The following is a 20,611-nucleotide window of genomic DNA, read 5'->3' on the forward strand; positions in this document are numbered from 1 at the left end:
TCTTACTCTCAGACGTACAGAATTAAATTAAACTCTACTTTGCTCCTGTCCCTTTGATAAATGCTCCCTATAGCTCAGTTGAACCCCACCACCTCCTTCCTTGTTCAGGATGCATCTGGTTTTGTGAAGAAATAGCATTTTTTACAGTGCAAAGATCAAAGCAGTGATGTTACCAGAGCTGTGGAGGGCTGAGCTGTTGTCTGCTAACGACGGTGCAGGCCTGCTGCTTTAACTCTCCTGCCAGGTTTCACCGATGCATCTGTTTCCATCAGTGCAGCGTGATTCCATGCCATTCTCTGTGGCTTATCATCTTTATAAGAGGTGTCACCCAAAGTAGAGCTTTTAGTTTGTAATGAGATTTTTTGTCCTCGTCTAAGCTTGAATCGTACCAGACCATGAGCCTGCCGAAGGACTCTTGATACACTGAAGAACAATAGAGTGAGATATTGGGAATTTACAAGAGATGGCAGGGCAGTAAGTCATTTAAAGTTTTACAAAGTATGACACCTGTTCGGAATACCAAGTAGTAAGTGGACTGAATGTAACTTGGGAATAAACCAAGAGGCTGTTTCAAATTCAGGACGCTTGTGTGCATCTCTGTATCGGCTCAACCTTTGCACTCAGGGCCTTAATTATCCAAAAAGGATCTGTTATTTGACATTTAGCACTAATGTATGATCAGCATTAACTGAGATCAGCCCACACTTCAGCAGCACTTATTATCCTAATGCTAATTTGCAGCTTATTAGCAGTGACCAGTGCTAATTGGCAAGAGTAAGATATTATTTGTCTGAATTAATCTCTGCAAAACTGAAATACATTGAGTGTGTTAGATAAAAGGGCAAAATAATATAAATAAAAGCCTTATCTGTATTCTTGTCCAGTATTCAACATTTATGATAATACACAGGCTACAGAAAGGGCATTAAATTAGTTAGCAGACATGAATGACCAACCACGATGTGACCACTCACAATTCTCATGATCACTCACCCAATTTATTTGACTTTTTGATGGATGTTTACCCTTGAAAATCTGGTCCAGGTAACACTGACTGGGTGTATGGGATCTTTACTGAGGTTAAGTAACTTGATGTGATACCAGAGAAATGTCTCCCTTTCTTTGTCTTTGTCATATTTTCCTCTGTGACTGTACATTTTTTTATCGACTGTATATGGATATGGATCTGAGAGCTTCAATAGTGCACAAATGTTGCTTACTTAGTCTACACTGAGAAAAACAGCATAGACCAAGTAAACAACATGTTTTCAATAGGTCACCTCTATCGTGTATGCACATATACATAAGTCTATAATTACCAAAACCATTAGAGACAAAGCATATTGACAGACATGACCTTTTATGTAAGTGCTGTGACATGTTCATGTTATTAATATGTTGATTAATGCCTCTGGAGTTAAAGTTGTTTGGTGTAGGATCACATGCTGTCAACATAGATGTTTGTAATTACCTTACCTATTATCTTTTTTAAATATTGGACCTGCAACTACACTGAGTGGAAAGTACATCAATACAAATATCTAAATCTCCATAGCAGTTAGCTATTAATTACATTAACAACATGATGCCTAATCATCATCTTAAATTTGGGACTACTGTACCATCATTGTGGGGACCATCAGTGTTTATATACTTTTTTTTTGTTGCAACAGATGTGCTGGTTCGTTATCTAATGTGACATCAACACTCCCAAGTATTGGCAACAACATCTATGTGATACAATCTCCCTACACAGCAAAACAGTGGACACAGGTGTCGGCAGTTGTGATTGTTTTGCTGGATGATGCGTCTTGTGGCAGAATTGGCAAAGTAAGAAATAAGGCCAGTAAATACATAGAATAGATATAGACCTATAAAAATATAGGCTACTCAAAATACTTAATGTGATGTTCTGTGAAATGTTACCGCTTTATTTTGGGGAATCAATGCTGATCTCAAGAGTAACTGGTGTCTGCAATTCTCTTGAACAAATCTTTGGCTCGTAACTGATCGTCAGCTGTTCATATACATTATGCGAGTCCAGCTACAGTTCCTTATCACTCTATTCACCACTTTATCTCTCTGGAGGTCACATTGAGATAAATACTGTGCTGAAAGCTTTTTCTGGCTCCATTCTTTACGAGGAAGCAACTCGACCACCAATTGTGGTGTGGGATTTAAAGGCTTTGTCTGTAAAACAAATGAATTCTATGCATTGCGGTGGTGTACAATACTCATTACTTATAAAAGAAGTTAGGTTATACTTCCAAAAAAATCAATTTGCTGAGTTCCTATCCACTAAAAAAAGACATACAAAGTCCAACAAGTATATCACCGGAGCCATAAAATGTGCAGAACTTTTACCAAACAGTATTCTATGAAGACAGGGCCATCAATTCTCTTCCAGGCAATATTCCCAGAATAATTAATGTACGACTTTAATATCCTCTGATATAACCCAAGCATATGTGCCCTCGTTCTCCCTTTCTCCAAAGTAATTCAGTACCTCAATGAGCACAATGTTTTCCTTCCCCAAGAGAAGTAGTTCCATTTCAACTCAATTGATTCTCCACTTCTGGTTTCCCATCTTTACTTTATTTCATTCTTCGCAGCAAGAAGTGCATGCATTTTCAATGACATCAAATAAAGGGCAGTCATTGGTATGGATGAGGAGGGTCCTCTGAGATTGAGGCACCTTCACTGTCACAAAGCACAAGATAGGCAGCGTGGGGAGACACAACAAAAATCAGGCCCTCAAATTATAAAAACAAATCCTTCGATATCGTGCTTTTGTAGACACTTGGAGATAGAAAAGAAAAACATTCGCTTAGTATGCACTGTGGAATTGTTTGGACAGTCCCACTGACAGAGGGTTACCGAGAGGCAGAGATAGACATGGTGTGGCTTGAATGGTCTGCATACAATATACAGAAGAGATGTTAATTTCAGGACCTCTTATAATACAGTATAATATAATAATAATAATACATTTTCTTCTTCTTTTTATATGGTCTCTAGAAGCTTCTGTCAAAGTTTTCCTTGAATCACTGGCTCTTGTGGTGGAGCAGAACTCATGTGGCTTTGTGTGAGAGAGGACGACTCTCCTGCTTCACATTTTAAGCATCTGCTGAGGGACAGAGAGCTGCTGCAGCTTCAAGGTTCCCATTTAAGTACAACCCAACCTGTCACGACCACAAGACCTTCTTCAATCCTTATCAGCAGGTCCGCCAAGCAGTCATGTTATAGTTTACCTCCACATCTGTCCAGTCCAATAATACATATCAAGACTTATAAGGAACTGTATTAAATGTATTTATGGTGTAAAACTTAAGTTGACATTTGACCTTTTTGAATCCATTGATTAAATTTCATCACTTCATCATTTTATTAGACATATGAAATTCTGCCATATAAGGTACTGAAGTTTTAACTGTGACTATGGAAATATGGCCTAAAAATAAAATCTCAGATGTTCTTCTGTGTTCTTCTGTGCTGCTGGATTGAATTTCAATTCAGTTCAATTAAAAAAACGTTATTTATCCTCAAGGGACAATTTAAAGGAGACATATTATGCCCCTTTTCCACAAATTAAAATAGTTCCCAGGTCTCTTTAAGACATGTCTGTGACATGCTTCGGGCAAAATACCCCAAGGATCAAACATCACAGCTCTCTTTTCATCCTCTCAAAACAGCCCTGTTCAGAACAGCTGGTTTCACTGCCTGTCGCTTTAAAGGCAAATGAACCACTGCTTTCCCCGCCCTGCCCCTTCTACTGGTATCAGGTAGGGGTGGTGTAATCATTGTCAGACAACAGTTGTTACCTTGAAGATTAAGAAGATTACAGTTTTGTTTTGGTCAATTCTCGCGTTTTGGGGGCCAGAAGGCAAGACAAACACCCAAATACATGTTAAAGAGCCTTCAAAAAGTGGTATCTCCATCATATGTCCCTCATATGTCCCTTTCAGGCACATAGAGCATGTGAAGCATCCAATGCAGTAACATCTATTTGTAACTTTGTTACTATTGACAAAGCCGCAGCTTGGTGTTCTGACGAAGCATGTGCACGTATGAGGAGTAGTTTGTTGCTTCTCTCAACAAGCAAATAATAAATATAGTTAATACCTGAGACTGGACAGACATGGATGTAAACTGCAACTTGAGTTGTTGGTGGAGGCGTAAAACATCAAGGCAGTAATTCTAGGTTCATGGAAAAGGGAAAAAAAAAAGGAGCTGATGATTTACCGAGTAGAAGTGAAGTATGAAGGAGCCCTGAGCAACTGGAACAGAAATTTACAAGGCTGTGTTTGAATCATTCTTCAAGAGCAGGGTTTCAATAGGTTATCCACAGAACAGGAAAAGAAAAAGAAAAGCCTTCATTACCCAGAGCATAAAGCCTAAATGGAAAAGAGACTGTGGAATGGCTGCCTGTGTCTGATAGGGGAATAGACTCAGCTCTGATGCCTTGGGTGTTCTGGCCTGCTGCACTCAGGGCTAGCACTGGACCATACAGATTGCTGCCATTATGGAAAGTGGGTCTGTGGTGGCAAATAGACCTAAGCTCTCACACAGCAACGTACAGTGCTGGCTGCCTTGGGCTCAGTTCAAGATCTGAATATACAATAAGGTGTGATTTGCATAAAACTAAAGCAGTAAAAATTAATTTTGATGTAGATTGCTGCTTTGTTTATCCCTCAGCAACAGGCCACTGCAGGCGTTTTTGTTGGCATATGCTGTGGATTTACCGCAAGACCAGTTGCAGGAGTAAAGGCACAGTTACAGTTTCATACTGTAGTTGAAACTACTGAAAGTACAAGATATTTAACTTATCAGTGTGAGTGTGCTTGTGGTTTTGTGTTTACCCCTACAAGGGCAGCTAGCCTGTCTGTAATTTATGCATGGACTTCACTAGTGAGGCAGTGAATCAGTTGGAGGCTCACTAGACTGAGTCACTGTGTACAAACAAAACAGAGCCAATGCATCGTAAATGAGAGGCGACTTCACCAGTTTGACCTAAACCTCCATTTAGCCACTAAAAGGCCGCGCACCATGTGCCACGCCGTGAGCTAGCGGAGGTCAGGTCGGATGAGCTCAGTCAATGCTGTGTGGTATTTTGCGATTAAGGTCAGAGACTGGGGAATAATAACAAGACGACGTTTTTCTTTAAGAGATCTCTCGCCTTGCCAGATATTCTGTCGAGCTGTATTTTTCATATTCATTTCATGGAACATTTGATTTGGAACCTCTTTCTTCCCAGGGGCTTTGGGGAGTGTGCTTTTCTTAGCTGCTCCTCTGTCGCCCTTCTTTTGTCATCTTGACGGTGGTTTTGTTATGGCAGCCTTTGACATTCTGTTGCAGTGTCGTCCGCCACAGCATTTACTCCTGTTCTTTATCTGGACTTGAATAGCTGACTAGTGCCTTTAGTTGATTATCTGGGGCCTGTAGCAGATTATTTCTTTATAGTGTGTAAAGCAAGGAGGACAAAACAGTTTCTCTGCACCAAAACTGTCTTTCATCTTTGTTTACAATGTAGCCTTTTATGCATTTGTGAATGAAACTCATGTTCTCTTACATTATGTACTGTATGGAAATTCTTTCAGAGAACCACAGTCACACAGATCTGAATTCAAGGTCTGCCGGTGGCTGTGGACTGATACTGCCAGTAAAATCTTCATAATGACTGCCACTAAACAAAATATCAAAGTTAACTACAGTAAAAGTGGTTTGGGCATACAGTATAAAGCAAAGATAGCATGCTGTAGTATGCATTCATTTACCACATCTGGAAAAGAGTGGGTATGGGGAAAGCTGAAAAGGCAAAGAGGCAATGAAAACATACTGTACCTTATTTATAGAAAATGTATGGAATATAAAGCACAAATAGGCTAATATATGAGCTACAGTATACCGCAGATTCACATATAATCTCACCCTCTGGGCCCAACTGAAATCTATGTGAAACATTTGAAGCCTCAGATTATAGCACCACTGTTCCACCGTATCAGGTTATCAGCACACAGTGCAGCGCTTGCTGGAGGATTCTGTCGAAGTATAAGTGTGTTTGGAAATATTAAGATAAACACATCCATTTGTTACACCGAATTACACTTTACACACAACTACATTTGAATGAACTGTAGCTGTAAAAAAAGGAAAAAAATCACAAAATGTTTACTGACAACATATCCATTTTGTTACTTGTAGCATCTTAAGCATGGTTAACATTTTTATAACAATTGCTTGATGCTATGTAAAGACTGTGGTTATTGTGAAATATTTACATCAACAGTAAATTTGAAAAGTACATAAGCCAAACCACAAGCTTTTCCTATTCTTACATCCTTTATCCGTGCTTTTGTTATACTATCTCAGCCACTTCCCTAAGATGGTACAGAAATATAAAAATAGTACTTTAAGAAAATATAACAAAGCAAAAATAAATCTGCAAATTTCCATGGGACAGGGTTGTTGAGTAATGACATACTGTAGGGTTGCAGAACCACCTAAATCACCAATGGCAGGCATTAGTGCCACTTAACCCTTAACCTCTACTAAGACACTAGTCTCAGTAGTGGTGCTGGTCACGGATCTGTGCCACAACCAAAAGAAAAAACTGACTATTTGTATTTCCGTGCACCAACCACATCGCCAACATGATGTATGATAAGGGGAACCACGACACTCATGTGACTGTAATGTGATAAACCCAACTCACAAAAGGTCAAATGACAGCAGGAGTGGTCTTTAGGTCTACGATGGCAGGTGGGGTTTCAGCTTGAAGTATATTCCCTCTGCCATTAACTGTCACATTTAATCTCTTCTAACAGTGTGATAATCTCTGTTGTGTGGAGACATGTCCTCTAACACACAAAAGCCCCCTCTCACCCCCCGTGTCCCCCCCACAAGGCAAATCATCCTGACCTGTGTCAGGCAGAACTGGCAAAGTAAGAGAGAGGAGCAGAGGCAGTTTTGCAGTGTCTTCATCTCTGGCACATTTTGCTTTGGTATTTCCCTTTATAAATCAGGGGATGTGTAGTCCTGTTTTAAAACGTTCTCTCGATTAATCTATCAACTATTGTTTCGATTAGGCAATCAATCAAATGACTAATTTTTCAACCAATCTAGCGAAAAGTTTTTGGTTTGTCGATTAATATTATTAATTTATAAAAAATTAACACTTGTCTTATTTAAATTCTTCATTTATTCATTCATATTTTCAATCCCTGCATACCAATATATGTTTGATTGCCTGTGTGAAAACACCCTCACTTTCACTTTCCAGGCTTGCTGGTACTGGGTGCCGGGTCCCCCTCCCTCCGTTTATGAACGTTTGTTTTTCTCTGTATATGAATGTCTGCTGTGCGTGTTTGTGTAACCGACGTAATCAATTAAGTTTAATCATTAATCATCAATCATTAATCAGGACCCTAACTTTAACAAATAGTGTTCTCTTTGATCTGGGGTATAAAAGCTTGTAAATTAATGCTATTGTCTCTACTTCTACACCAACTACAAGCTCAACTGATTTAAATGCTCATTTCACAACTTGTAGATCAATACATGTACAGTATACTGTAGATTCCTTCCTCAGATAGTACAGTATACACATTGTCTTCCTCCATGTTAAAAATCAATCAAATTAATTGCTTCAAGAAAAAAAAGAAATATTATTCATAATTGCAATATTTCATCCACCACTGCATACCTGTGAAAAGCAAAGCATCATATTAATGTTTTATTTCCCTGTCAGCGGCAATGCATCGACGAATGAACAATTAAAGGCTATAATGACGGCTATAATACTGAGTGATTTGGTGACAGAATAGAGTAGGTTGTGCTATGAATTTGTCTTGCACAGACAGAACTATAAAACATGCCCTTGCTCAACACACTCATGGGTTTTTACTTTAGCATCCTTCCATTTTCTGCTATGACCAGATGGCTAATGTTATGTAGCTTTAGATAACACTGCTGTGCAGCTGACATTTAACAGCAAGTCTGCTGACTTCATGTGCTTATTCTACTGGTGCTTTTGCCACAGTGCAATTTTATCATCATACTAGTGAGTGTCACCCAGAAGCTGCAACTGTGACAGTGGCTGATGTTGAGCAATAGTTACACAAGACCACTTTAAAATAACAATCTCCACCCACGGCAGTATGGTAATTGAGGGGTTTTGACATCCAGTTCACATACAGTAACTAAAATGCAAGAACTGATAACATTTCATCAGTAGGTCTAGAGTCATAGTGACTCAAAATACTCTTGTTAAATGAAATTTGAGATTGAGACACTTTTGGCAATGTGACCATATGGTTTATGTTCTGAGATCTCAAAATAAGAAGAAAATTGCTTTTAGTCTAACCCAACCTTTAAAAATGTACCCATTATCAGTAAACTGGAAACAAATGTCAGAAAGACAGAACAATATCATTTAAAAACCATTTTAATTCTGCTGGTGCTTGCTCTTTAGATTACAGAGCAATTTTGTTTTCCTATATTGTAACCATGGCTCGTCTCCCTTTGCAAAAGATCTTTATCCAACTTAGTTACCTTGAACACAAGTTCCCACTTTTCTCTTATATAATCTGGTGCTAAAAGATTTTAATTTATGCATGAAGCTTTTCGGAGAAGATTTTTATACATTGATCCAAAGTGTCATTTTGTGTGGTGTTGTATAATTGTTTTAATGCAGCTTCTTAACATTGGCTTTCCTCAGTTGCATCTGACAGTCCTCAGGTTAATGGTGTGAAAACAGGGACTCTGCTTTTCCCAACCTGTCAAGTGGTAATTGGCCAACGGTTTCCTTTAATAGCAGTCTGCCACAGGGACTGCAAACACCTCTTAAATTGTGTACAAAATAATTGGTTGGCCATGGACAAGGAGAGACCTTGCCGTAAACATGAATCCTGAAATCTGAGTGCAACATTGCAATACTAGCATATGCAATTTATGTGCATTTCATATTCTGATAAAATATAATTAATGTCAACTTTGTTTTCTTGTCTTTATATTGCAGGTTATTCCTCGGTGCACACGAGAGAGACAGAGGAAGGAAGACTTTGGCAGAAACAATAAGATGAAACCATTTAATGATGGTATCCTCTAAGGAGAAAAGCACAAGCCAACCTGGGGTGGTGAAATCTCTTTTAAACACCACCATAAGTTCACTGTGGGCAAACCTCAATGAAAGAAACTCAGCTTAAAGGCAGGTACTGAACATTTTTCTGAGTGGTACGTGGGGACAGCACCATCCATCAATGAAGAGGACACAAATAAAAGGATTGTTTCTGGCTCGGAGAACAGTTGAACATCCAGCAGGTTTTCCAACAGGACCATCTAAGCTGCACTGAAACCGCAGTGATAACACCCTCTTCTCACTTTTTTGGCCCTGCACATGACTCTCAGAGAAGCACCAATGGCCTGCAGCTTAGGCATGGTGATGAGTGCCTTGTTTTGGTCTGTAGCCATTGTATATTTGACTCATGTTGGCAAAGTCAGTGGAGACTGTTGGTTAATTGAGGGTGAAAAGGGCTTTGTATGGCTTGCAATTTGTAGCCAAAATCAACCACCTTATGAGGCCATCCCACAGCATATCAACAGCACCATTGTGGACCTTCGTCTGAATGAAAACAAGATCAAAAGTATCCATTATTCTGCCCTTAGTCGCTTTGCCAACTTGACCTACCTGAACCTGACAAAGAATGAAATCTCCTACATAGAGGACGGGGCCTTTTCTGCTCAGTTTAACTTACAAGTCCTTCAAATGGGCTTCAACAAGTTGCGGAACCTGACAGAGGGAATCCTCAGGGGTTTAGGAAAGCTGCAGTACCTCTACCTCCAGGCAAACCTGATTGAGACTGTGACACCTAATGCCTTTTGGGAATGCCCCAACATAGAGAACATTGACCTCTCCATGAACCGAATCCAGCAGTTAGACGGGTCAACGTTTACCAGTCTGACGAAACTGACCACCTGCGAGCTCTACACCAACCCTTTCAACTGCTCATGTGAATTACTTGGTTTTGTCAAATGGCTCTCGGTTTTCCCGAACAGGACGAATGAGCGGATGGTCTGCGACTCCCCACCTGGAGTCTCTGGTTATAGTTTGCTGAGCCAGAATCCTAACAATCCAACATATCGAAATGCGCTTCACATGCTCACAACGGTGTGTACTGATGACTACGTGACGCCATTTATCGCTGTGCCCACTGAGTCGTCAACGCCCCCACCAGACTCAACGCTTTGTGGGCTGGAAGACTGTCCCTCGGGCACAGAACCAGACGACATTACCATCAGTACGACCTACAGTACTGGGGAGGTAACCCCTCTGATGAAAGTGAAGCAAGTGACTAATACAGGTGCCACCATCACAGTTCAGATTCCTCATCCCTTCAGGAAGATGTACATCCTGGTTCTCTACAATAACAGCTTCTTCACAGATATTCAAACTCTAAAAGATATAAAGGAGGATATTGAACTAAAAAACCTAAAACCCCACACTAACTACACATACTGTGTCGCTTCGATACGTAACTCTCTAAGACACAATCACACTTGTCTGTCATTCATTACTGGCCCTCGGATTGAGAAGGATATAGCGGTGAACAATGCAACTGCTACTCATTACATTATGACAATTCTAGGCTGCCTCTTTAGCATGGTCATTTTTCTCGGGGTGGTCTACTACTGCTTGCGAAGGAAGCGTCAGCAAGATGAAAAGCACAAAAAAGCAGGTAGTCTGAAGAAAAACATCATGGAACTCAAATATGGACAAGAACTAGAAGGAGGGACTATTTCTCGAATGTCGCAGAAGCAGTTGTTGGCCGGAGAGAACATGGCGCGTATGCCGTACTTACCATCTGCTGCTGAAATGGAGCAGTACAAATTTCAAGAGATAAGTGATACTCCTAAAATGATGAAGGGAAATTATATGGAGGTGCGAAGTGTGGACCACCATGAACGCAGAGAGTGTGACATGGGAATGCCTGGAAATAGCCAGGGGTCCGTGGCAGAGATTTCCACCATTGCAAAGGAGGTGGACAAAGTCAATCAGATAATCAACAACTGTATAGATGCTCTCAAGTCAGAATCCACCTCTTTTCAAGGGGTAAAATCTGGAGCAGTGTCTACAGCAGAGCCTCAGCTGGTGCTAATATCAGAACACCCACAGAGTAAATCTGGTCTGCTGTCCCCAGTGTACAAGGACAGCTACCATCATTCTCTGCAGAGGCATCGGACCTCCGATGTCTCACCAAAGAGGCCCAGCACTGCCACAGGAGGGCCCATGCGGAGCCCCAGGCCTTATCGCTCTGAATCTAAGTACATAGAGAAAACCTCCCCAACAGGAGAGACCATCCTCACTGTAACACCTGCTGCCAACATCCTGAGGGCGGAGGCAGAGAAGATCCGCCAGTACAGTGACCACCGGCACTCGTACCCAGATGCCCACATAGAGGAGCTTGAAGGCCCAGAGAGCCACAAGTCCTCCATGTTGGAGCCTCTTACTCATTCCCGCTCCAGAGACTTAGCATATTCCCAGCTGTCCTCTCAGTATCACAATCTAAGCTATTCCTCCAGTCCCGAGTATTACTGCAAACCCTCACACAGCATCTGGGAGCGCTTCAAACTCCACCGGAAACGGCACAAAGATGACGAGTACATGGCTGCAGGGCATGCACTGCGTAAAAAAGTCCAGTTTGCAAAAGATGAGGACCTGCATGATATTTTAGACTACTGGAAAGGTGTTTCAGCCCAACATAAATCATAACCTCTTTAGGTGTTTTTAAAATGGACCACACATTGCATAAATGACACAAGAACCTCATCTGACAATTGAATCAATGGAAACTTCCATATTATAATCAACTACTCACTCACGTGTATAAAATTCTCTTTTGACTGTGAGGAAAATGGGGTTAACATTCTTTAAATTTGTCATATTATGTAAAGCATCCAATGGGAAAACTTTTATCTATTAAAGAGAAAATATATTGCAAATTAATAATATATATGTTACAATGGATTATAGGTTTTTGGGTATCGCATGGCCAAGTCCTGTGACAGTGGATTTGCTGTTGTGTAATATGAAACTACTATATGAAGATATGTCTAATGAAACCTCAATATTTTTTGATGAACTATCTGGACATTTCATTCAAAATGAACATTTTTTCTTCCCTCCCTGCATTTGTTTAATTCAACAAAACTATGTACAGATATGGGTTTCTATATTTGCAATGTTTGCTGTGTAAATGGAAACGTATTAGTGGATGAATCAGGTTTATCAAATGGAGCGCTGTTTGTTTAGATTATCTTGTTGCTCAAAGAACGGCATGTCCCACTTTAAACCTGTCAGAATACTTGTCTTTTTAACCATCACCGCCTGTTTGTTTGTTTTGTTTTTTTTATTCTTCAATTTCTTAAAGCTTTTACTTGCATATATGAGATACAGATGGATTCAGTTTTAAAGTTCCCTAAATCACACAATGCAGTTTTCTCTGGATGGCTGCTGATAGACTTCATGTGGGCAAGATGCAGTATCATCACATGCTGTAATGAAGCTCATCAGTTTCATGAGCCATCATTTGTATCTTTAGTACCAAAGTAGAAAAAGCTGAAGTGTTTACAATATCTGTGCACAGTCTGGGAATCGTATGAACAGCAGTAGGTCCATGTTGACTTCTCTTTTTTCTATTGTATCAGTTACTCTTTTAAAGGTGGAAACATTGGGAAATACTAACATCCATACATGCGATAAGGTATTGAAAGCCAACTATTAATCACTAACACTTCAAAAGGGAGGGCAGCTGTACTTTGTCACTTGTTGTTTGGGTACACGGCAAGCTGTTCTTTCCCCTGAAGGAGAGCCCGATGGATGAATGTAACAGATACATATTTTGATCTGTCTATGGCAGCTTTTATGTATATTTTCATGGAAATATTTATTTGATGCTATTACTGGCTGTGGGTTTTTTTTTCTTTGCTTTAATATTTCTTCCAGTGTACTATATTGCATAATGTTTGATCTGATAAATGCGGGAAAGTAGTCTGTTATTCGGCTGGGCCCTGTTGCTTGCTGAGAGGGTTCATTTTGTTTTTAACTGCTAGGCTGTTCGATCTTTTTGTATATTATGAAAACTACGTACCAGACAAATATCTACATGCTAAAGTAAAATTTGAGAATGTGAAACTGAATCCTCTGACTTACTGGCTGTGAATTTGTATATGAAATTTTTTGAGTATATAAGACTTACCGCTTTGTCTTTGTAAGTTGTTTATATAACTTATTCTGAACAGGCTCATGATGACTCATTGCATATTTATGAATGAGCAATAAATATGTTTTCAATTTTCCTACTCCCTTGTTAGAATATAACTGTCGGTGTAGGATGTGGGTTAATCTAACAGCAGAGAACAGCTCTTTAAGGTCAAGCAGTTAAATTTCACACCAGTCATCTCCAGAGCTGCAGAGATATTTGTCTCAATTTAAGGAAGCCAAGAGAACTACTCCCCAAGCAGCAGTAGAAGCATCATGTCTTCTTTCTATTTCAACTTTTCTGCTCTCATTAGTCAAATGTCCATCCAAATTTTGTGCAATTTTCAAACGAATGACCAGAAAACCTCCAAAAGAAATGACTGTTTGGTGCGTGTACTGTAGGAGTTGGCCTCATTGAGATCAACCGTTGATGGTGCTAATTCTCCAGTCAGGTGCCATTAAACAAGACGGTGCAACAAAATGAGGTAATTAAAAGAGTGTCAGTCAAATCTCAACTTCACCAAATGAAAACAATGTTGAAAACATGCCTGAAATATTATATGATGCATTAATTTCAACAATGGTACAGTCTTCTCGCCATTATCGCCCAATATTCTATTTTTCTTTTAAATATACATATTTTTATATTAATATTATTATAATATTCAAGTTCTTTCGTACACTAACCAAAACCACAAGTACATGCAAACCCACTCACTGTGGTCCTTGCTTTAAAAATTCAAAGAAAACCAATTAGTATTTAATTCATCATATCAGACAGTCCAATATGGAGCACAGACACCTTTTCTTTGGTTGCATTTTCCTCTTTAGCACCTGGCAACTACTCTTTGCAGCTTTGACTCTACTGCATGCCAGATCACCTCATCCGCTCCTGTGATTCTGCTCACCTTCCATTTTGATAAATAAATATGAAACACTTCCACATCAGTGACTTAAAAAGCATTAAACGGGACAGACATGTACAACAACATATGTGCTGTGAGTAGAGAGAAGAGCTGACCCGAGGGAATGAATTTGTCTAGTGTGATTTTTTTTTCCATCAACTCCTTTTTTGTTCCATTAGACATTGAGAACCTAAGTATTACTGCAGGCATCAGTTAACCCATTTATATTTTTCTGTGTCATGATGCTGCATCCATTTCATGTAAGCATGTCATGATGCTGTTATTATTCATTAATGTGAGATGAAGCATTCATGAGCCTGACGTGAATGTGTTATGTAAGCACCTTGTAAAGTGTTAACTTGGTTGTCTGACTTAATATTTCAACCGCCTTAAGATTTTGGGATATGTGTACATGTGTAAATTTCCTTTTTTTTTTGTTTTATTTCAATGTTGATACTGTTGATGAGTCTCCATTTGTTGTTCTTTTTATAAAAGCATTTCAGTATCTTCTGAGAGCTGTCAGGTTTCTAGTTCATTTAGCTATTTAGCAACATGTTTTTATACTTGCATATTGTAGCACTTCTGTGTCTAATAAGAGTTTAAAGTGTTGAGAAAACCTTTAGAAAGATCAACAGTTGTTGTTCAAGTGCATCAAAAACAAACAAGAGCACAAAAATGTGTTTTTTTTATTTTATTTCTTAATACTATGTTATCTGCTTTCAGACAAAGTACTGTGAAATAAAGTTAAGGGTGCACATACAGTATACACTCAGCATCTTTATTATGACGACTTTTATGCCAGAGTCACATTGAAAGTTTTTCTAATGGTTATTTGTTCACCATATCTGTTTGCATCACATTCAGGGTCCACTGCAGCTTTTGGAGCTGATGCATAATTATAGCCAGTGTAATACTGTCTCACATGCTGCTCTTTCTATGTCCATCCTCTTGGGTTAATCTTTGCTGGAGCAACAATTAATGGATTTTGAAGACCAATACTGCCAATAATATCTAAGGGTCTTAAAATCTAATAATGATGTATTGGCCAACCAATCTGGGCAAGTTCAATGATCGCCATGTTGGCTAAGGGGCTTTATATCTTCAAACGTGTGTTAACAGTAGCAAACAGCATTTTTGTTTTTGACATATTAATCAAAAATCTGGCAGAAGTGTTCAGTTGGGTTGAGGTCTGGAGACTTCAAGTCATTGGCGTTGGGTAGATAAAGCCTCGTTGAAGTACTGACACTTTCATGACATCTGTGTTCAAACTGGGAGATGTAGAAATAACCACTGTACTGTACACAATCACCACAAGTTCCTGCAGAAGTGCTGTACAAGCTTAATATTGAAATATTCACATACTTACAAGTGACAGCAAGAACGAAGATGTCTTTGCACAAAGCTGACATATAGCTAATTTTCATCCTCCTCTAAGCTGGCCCTTGTCTGCTGGAGGAATCTGTGTTTGTTATGATTGTGACAGTGAGTCTAAATGACCTCAACCCTACTTTGGCATTTCTCTATTGAATGCGTACTGCTCCTTATCAGTCGGCCTATTTTAAATCAGTCCAGCTCTTGAATGTATATTGCATACATAATGCAAACATTTATAGCCAGTTTATTGAATATTCTGTGATGCAATGCATTTGTAATTGTATACACAGCAAAAGTAGCATTTCTTGTCTCTGGTTAGCGGAAATACAAAGAAGTATAGAGAGCTTGCTGATCACACTGTGTTTTAATGTGGAACTGAACTGAAATAACAATATAATTGTTCCTATTTGAATATTTTTTTTCTGTTTCTATTGTCAGACAAAAGAACAAGTGTGAAATTCAATGGTGCCACGGCCAAGCTGCTGCATTGCAGATAAAATAATTATTCTATGACCATGACCGTTGTTGGGGCAATACTCAGCTTCATGCACTTGGCACTTATAGGGCAGTTAATCAATGATAGACTATCAGAAAATTTTCTGATTATTATTTTTTTTTCTATATTAATTTAACATTTCTAATATTAAAAAATATTGATACTTAAACAAATGATAAATAAACGTAACTTATCCTCAGGGGCAGCATCCTTAAACAGGAAAAACATTACTAATATTCACAAATGTTACTATCAATTAGAACTATAACCAAATCTAATAATGATCTAATTGTTCAGAGTAGAGAGGATGTAAGTATTTATAATTTTGCAATATTAAACACTCCAGCAGATATTTAGGCTACGTTCACACCGCAGGTCTTAATGCTCAATTCCGTTTTTTTGCTCAAATCCAATTTTTTGTTTGGCTGTTCACATTACGCCTTTAAATGTGGCCTGTCTATGGATTGCTGTGTGAACAGCTCAAGCTCCTGAAGTGACCCGCATGCGCAGTTGATCATTGATGACATCACGCCACAACGATGTTTACGGAAGCAACCATGGCAACGGCAACCGGTATTGTAGGACTTTACGGCTTAATGCTAAAAAAAAAAATCACGTCGGATTCGAACCCGCCACCCGTCCCGCACTCCATCAGCCTTACTATACCCACAGCATTATGCTTAAAAAAAAAAAAAAAAGAGTCTGAATTTAAACTCACCGACTTTTGATGTGATATGCGGTCTGCCTGCCTGGCTCATCATCTGACATCTCAGTGTGACGTAGGTTACGGCCGATGGCCTTTATTTCTAAATCCCTCAGCTTAATTTTACACATTAGCAACCAAGCTCATCGTTCATTAGTTCATCTTCCTCTTCATCCCCCCCCCCCCGTTCGGGACCGGAGACGGAGCAGAGACCCAGGTCCGACAGTGCAACTTGTCCCTCTCTGAAGCAGAGGATGAGGTCAGCTTTACTCCAGTCAGTCTTCACATGCAGACGGTCCACAAAGTTGAAAGAGTTTCTGATTATATCGTTGTCAGTTTTTTCCGGGCGACAGAGTTTTTTTTCTTGACCCGGCTTGTATTTAGGGCCGGCCTTTATTTGTTTGTGTAAACAAATGAATACCGGCTATTATTTGAGGTAATCCCGTATCAAATCGGTCATTGATAAGTGTGCGTCTCATCCCCTGACTCTCCCAACAAGCGCCTGTGGCACATTTATTGTTTTTCAATCAACTTTATTTGTCATTCATTTACAAAACAGTGCAGCGCGGGTCAGAATGACGTCAAAGTCGCATTAAATGCGACCTGGCTGTTCAGATTGCGGTCGCATTCCAAAAAATCAGATACGTATCCGATTCAGTACCAAATTTAAAGTGGCCTGAATCTGATTTGAAAAAGTCAGATTTAATGCGACTTGTGCTGTTCACACTGTCAAAGGCAAATCAGACATGGGTCACATATGAGCGAAAAAATCAGATTCAGGTCACTTGTAACTGCGGTGTGAACGTAGCCTTAGAGATATTTATCTAAACTGCAGCTATGCTAGAGTTGGAGGTTGGGACTTTCTTTGTTAAGTTGTTGACAAAGTTAAGCAAATTCTAGTACTAGGGAGCACTGCACACATGTACCAAAATAACAGTGAGACTAACCACAACCTCAAGTAAAAGCCCAGTGTTTTGGTCTGTGTCTTCACACAATCTTGACAAATTAAGTATTGTATGAAAGATCGAAGTCTCCTGATTCCATCCGTGCAAAGCATTTTATTATCCAAATATTGTATCACTGCAACAGTTGTTGACAGAATTGATCCCATCTGAGTTATAGCTACAACTCTTAAGTATTTTCCACTCAAAAGTTACAACCACAGGTGCCAAAAAGTAGTTGAGATACAAAGGAAATTACATTTCTACCATAATCAGGCCTCTATAACTTTGATTTGGTATCTCTTGTACTCATTCTGACTTAGAAGAATTTAAAGTGGTACCTTTCAAAGAAGACCAAGGTTATGCCTGCAATCAAAAAGAAAAAACTTCTCATTTTGGGAAAAATTTTCTCAGGATTGTACACAGACAAAAAGATTGTGTCTGGTGTCAAGTATCAAACTGATAATGTCTGTGCTTCGTGATCAGATAAATTGACTTTTAAAAAAAAGTTATGACAGAGAAGTTTAAAATGACAAAAGAGGAGCCACAAATCTTCTGTTACTTCATCTAAATGAGCTCCAAATGTGTTTGGCTGTAAAACATGAAAAAACATGGGAAAAGAAAACTGCTTTAGAAATGTAGCAGCTGAGGAACAGATGCACTGCGATTTCCAGTGGACACTGAAACCGTGCTTGAGACATGACTGTGCTGTAAATAGACACTATTGGTACTGATACTTTTTTAATGAAATATAAAACAGTTAAAGGCTGGATTATGAACGCCTGTTGAGCAAAACCTTTTATGGTAATGAAAAAGAACAATACCATTTTCTTTTGGCAAACTATGCTGAACCCCGGTCCAGCTTCCATTATTTAAGGTGAAATTCATACCGAGACAGATAAGCACGACCCATCCTACCATTTTTCATCATTAATGCACATATTTATGCAGCATGACGCCCCATGATCTCATATCATTATAGAATCAACCTTCTCTTTTCAGTGAGAATCTTGCTGTTCTTGAGTAATCAAGCCCCATTTTCTCGTGTACTTTTGGGTGTAACACGGCAAATGTGCAGGTGGATTTGTTTTTGTGGCTCATCATGACATCATATGTGCTGCACTCGGCAGCAAAGAAGATTTGTAAGACAAATCAGGTCAGCTTGCAGAGCTGGTAACAGTGCACCAATATAGACCTCACCACAAATCACATCAGCTCCTTTCATGTCAGTGACGCTTGTCTGTCTCGTTTTGATACGAATTCTTCAACTAGCAGACTTGTCTCCATGCTCACCTTGTCACATATTTTTTTAATGTGATTAAAGTAATGACAGTAAGCACTCAGCAGTGGATTAACTTACAAATTTACGGTGCATTTTCTGAACCCATGTTGTTCAGGTGTGTATTTGTGGTGCAATTTGGTGACATTAGAAGTATTTTTTTCCCAGGTACTGTGTAGAATAACAGTGAATGTGCGGTCTGACTGTCATCCTCTCTCTCAAAGAGCAGCGGTGTCATGGTGTGCCATTTTACATCCATCGCAGAGGCGGAAAAGGAGCAGAATTACATTTCTCTCCTAACAAAGCTTCTGGAGACCCATGACATAATGTGGCCGGACACTGCAAGAGCTCTGCCATTGTCAAGACTGCCCTGAGGTTGTTAGAGCTGTAACAGGTGGTAAAAGGCTGTATTTGAAAGCTTGTTGTATGTCCTTGCAGCCACTCTTCACCAAAAGCAAAAGTCCAGGCACATTCAGAGTCAGGATCACCATATTGAAGATTCTGTGTGTTTGCTCATTCTCTGGCTGCTTTCTGGAAGCAGAATGAGTAGTAAATATCTGCAGGGGCTGCTGATTGGTAGAGGCAAGTAAACAAGTACACCGTCCAGACTGCATTCAAAATCACAGACACACACCAAGGCTGTTGAAGGTCTGACTGTCTCGCTTTCTTTCTCCCACAAACCGTTCAAATTACCACTTTGACATCTGTTAATTCTTCAGATGAACAACAACACTTCCATCCTTGAAGCCAAGTCTAAAGTCTGAAGACTCTTATCAACATGCTCCTAGCCCCATACACTGTAGAGTACCTAGGAAGTGTATATTACTACCTTCTTAAAAAAATGCAATGAACCCTAATGGCAAAGCAATAACCACATAGATGCTCACTGCTTAACTTCCATCTGCCATCAATAACTTGTTTACGGTGCCGTTTTTGCTGCCTTTCCATTGCAGTTAGCTTGTTTGACTTGCCTGCAGGGAAATGAAGGAGAGAGACTGTGAAAGGCATTGACTTTGATCTGCTCTTGTTTCTCACATCGCTGAACAACAGAGGTTAGCATTAAGGCAGAAATTACACACTGATTCACCCCCGAACTCCTCAGTTAATCTTTGTACTGCAGAGGCAATGCTGGACCACCCTCAGAGTTTTACTGCTGTATTCAAGTTCATAACATTGACTGTTAGTTGCCAGTTTATGATTGAAATTCAACTATTATTAATAGTGACAAAGGAGCTTTGACTGTTTTCTTTGATGGATTTTCACATCTCAACCAAGTCTCTGCAAATTAGATTTTCCTCACTATTTACTATTCTGTAGTATTTTGTAGATGTATCCACTGTATGGTCCCTAATATATACACTTAAATAATCCCACGACAGAATATGCAACATATTATAGATGCATTTTATAAGCCATGGAGCGAAACTGCATCTACCAGTGATTACTCAAAATGATGATGATTAGTTCGTACCCAGAATCTCACTTTGTGACTCACAAGTGTTTGTTACACAGAGAGTGAGTGACAAGAGAGATTTGGGAAGGCTTCATCCCTCAATCTAAAATGACAATTCAAGCAGCTCTGTGGTTGCACTTGGGCACAGCAGCCTGAAGAATGTGCTGCATGGAAAGTTGGAGGATTATCAGAGTCAGGATACAAC

At 39.5% G+C, this 20,611-nt stretch overlaps 2 protein-coding genes across 2 annotated transcripts in view; both read left to right on the forward strand.

Annotated features, from left to right (window-relative positions):
* The window catches only part of nudt1 (nudix (nucleoside diphosphate linked moiety X)-type motif 1), a 423,902-nt gene that overhangs the window by 307,832 nt on the left and 95,459 nt on the right, over nucleotides 1–20,611 (forward strand). The window lies entirely within an intron of this gene.
* On the forward strand, nucleotides 9,395–11,767 carry elfn1a (extracellular leucine-rich repeat and fibronectin type III domain containing 1a; the record flags this gene model as incomplete). The annotated part of the gene is made up of 1 exon (XM_083976813.1): nucleotides 9,395–11,767. The coding sequence occupies one exon, from the start codon at nucleotides 9,395–9,397 to the stop codon at nucleotides 11,765–11,767; it is 2,373 nt and encodes a 790-aa protein (XP_083832939.1).

The sequence above is a fragment of the Trachurus trachurus genome, assembly GCF_905171665.1.
Source record: "Trachurus trachurus genome assembly, chromosome: 8".
In the NCBI taxonomy this organism is placed as follows: Eukaryota; Metazoa; Chordata; class Actinopteri; order Carangiformes; family Carangidae; genus Trachurus; species Trachurus trachurus.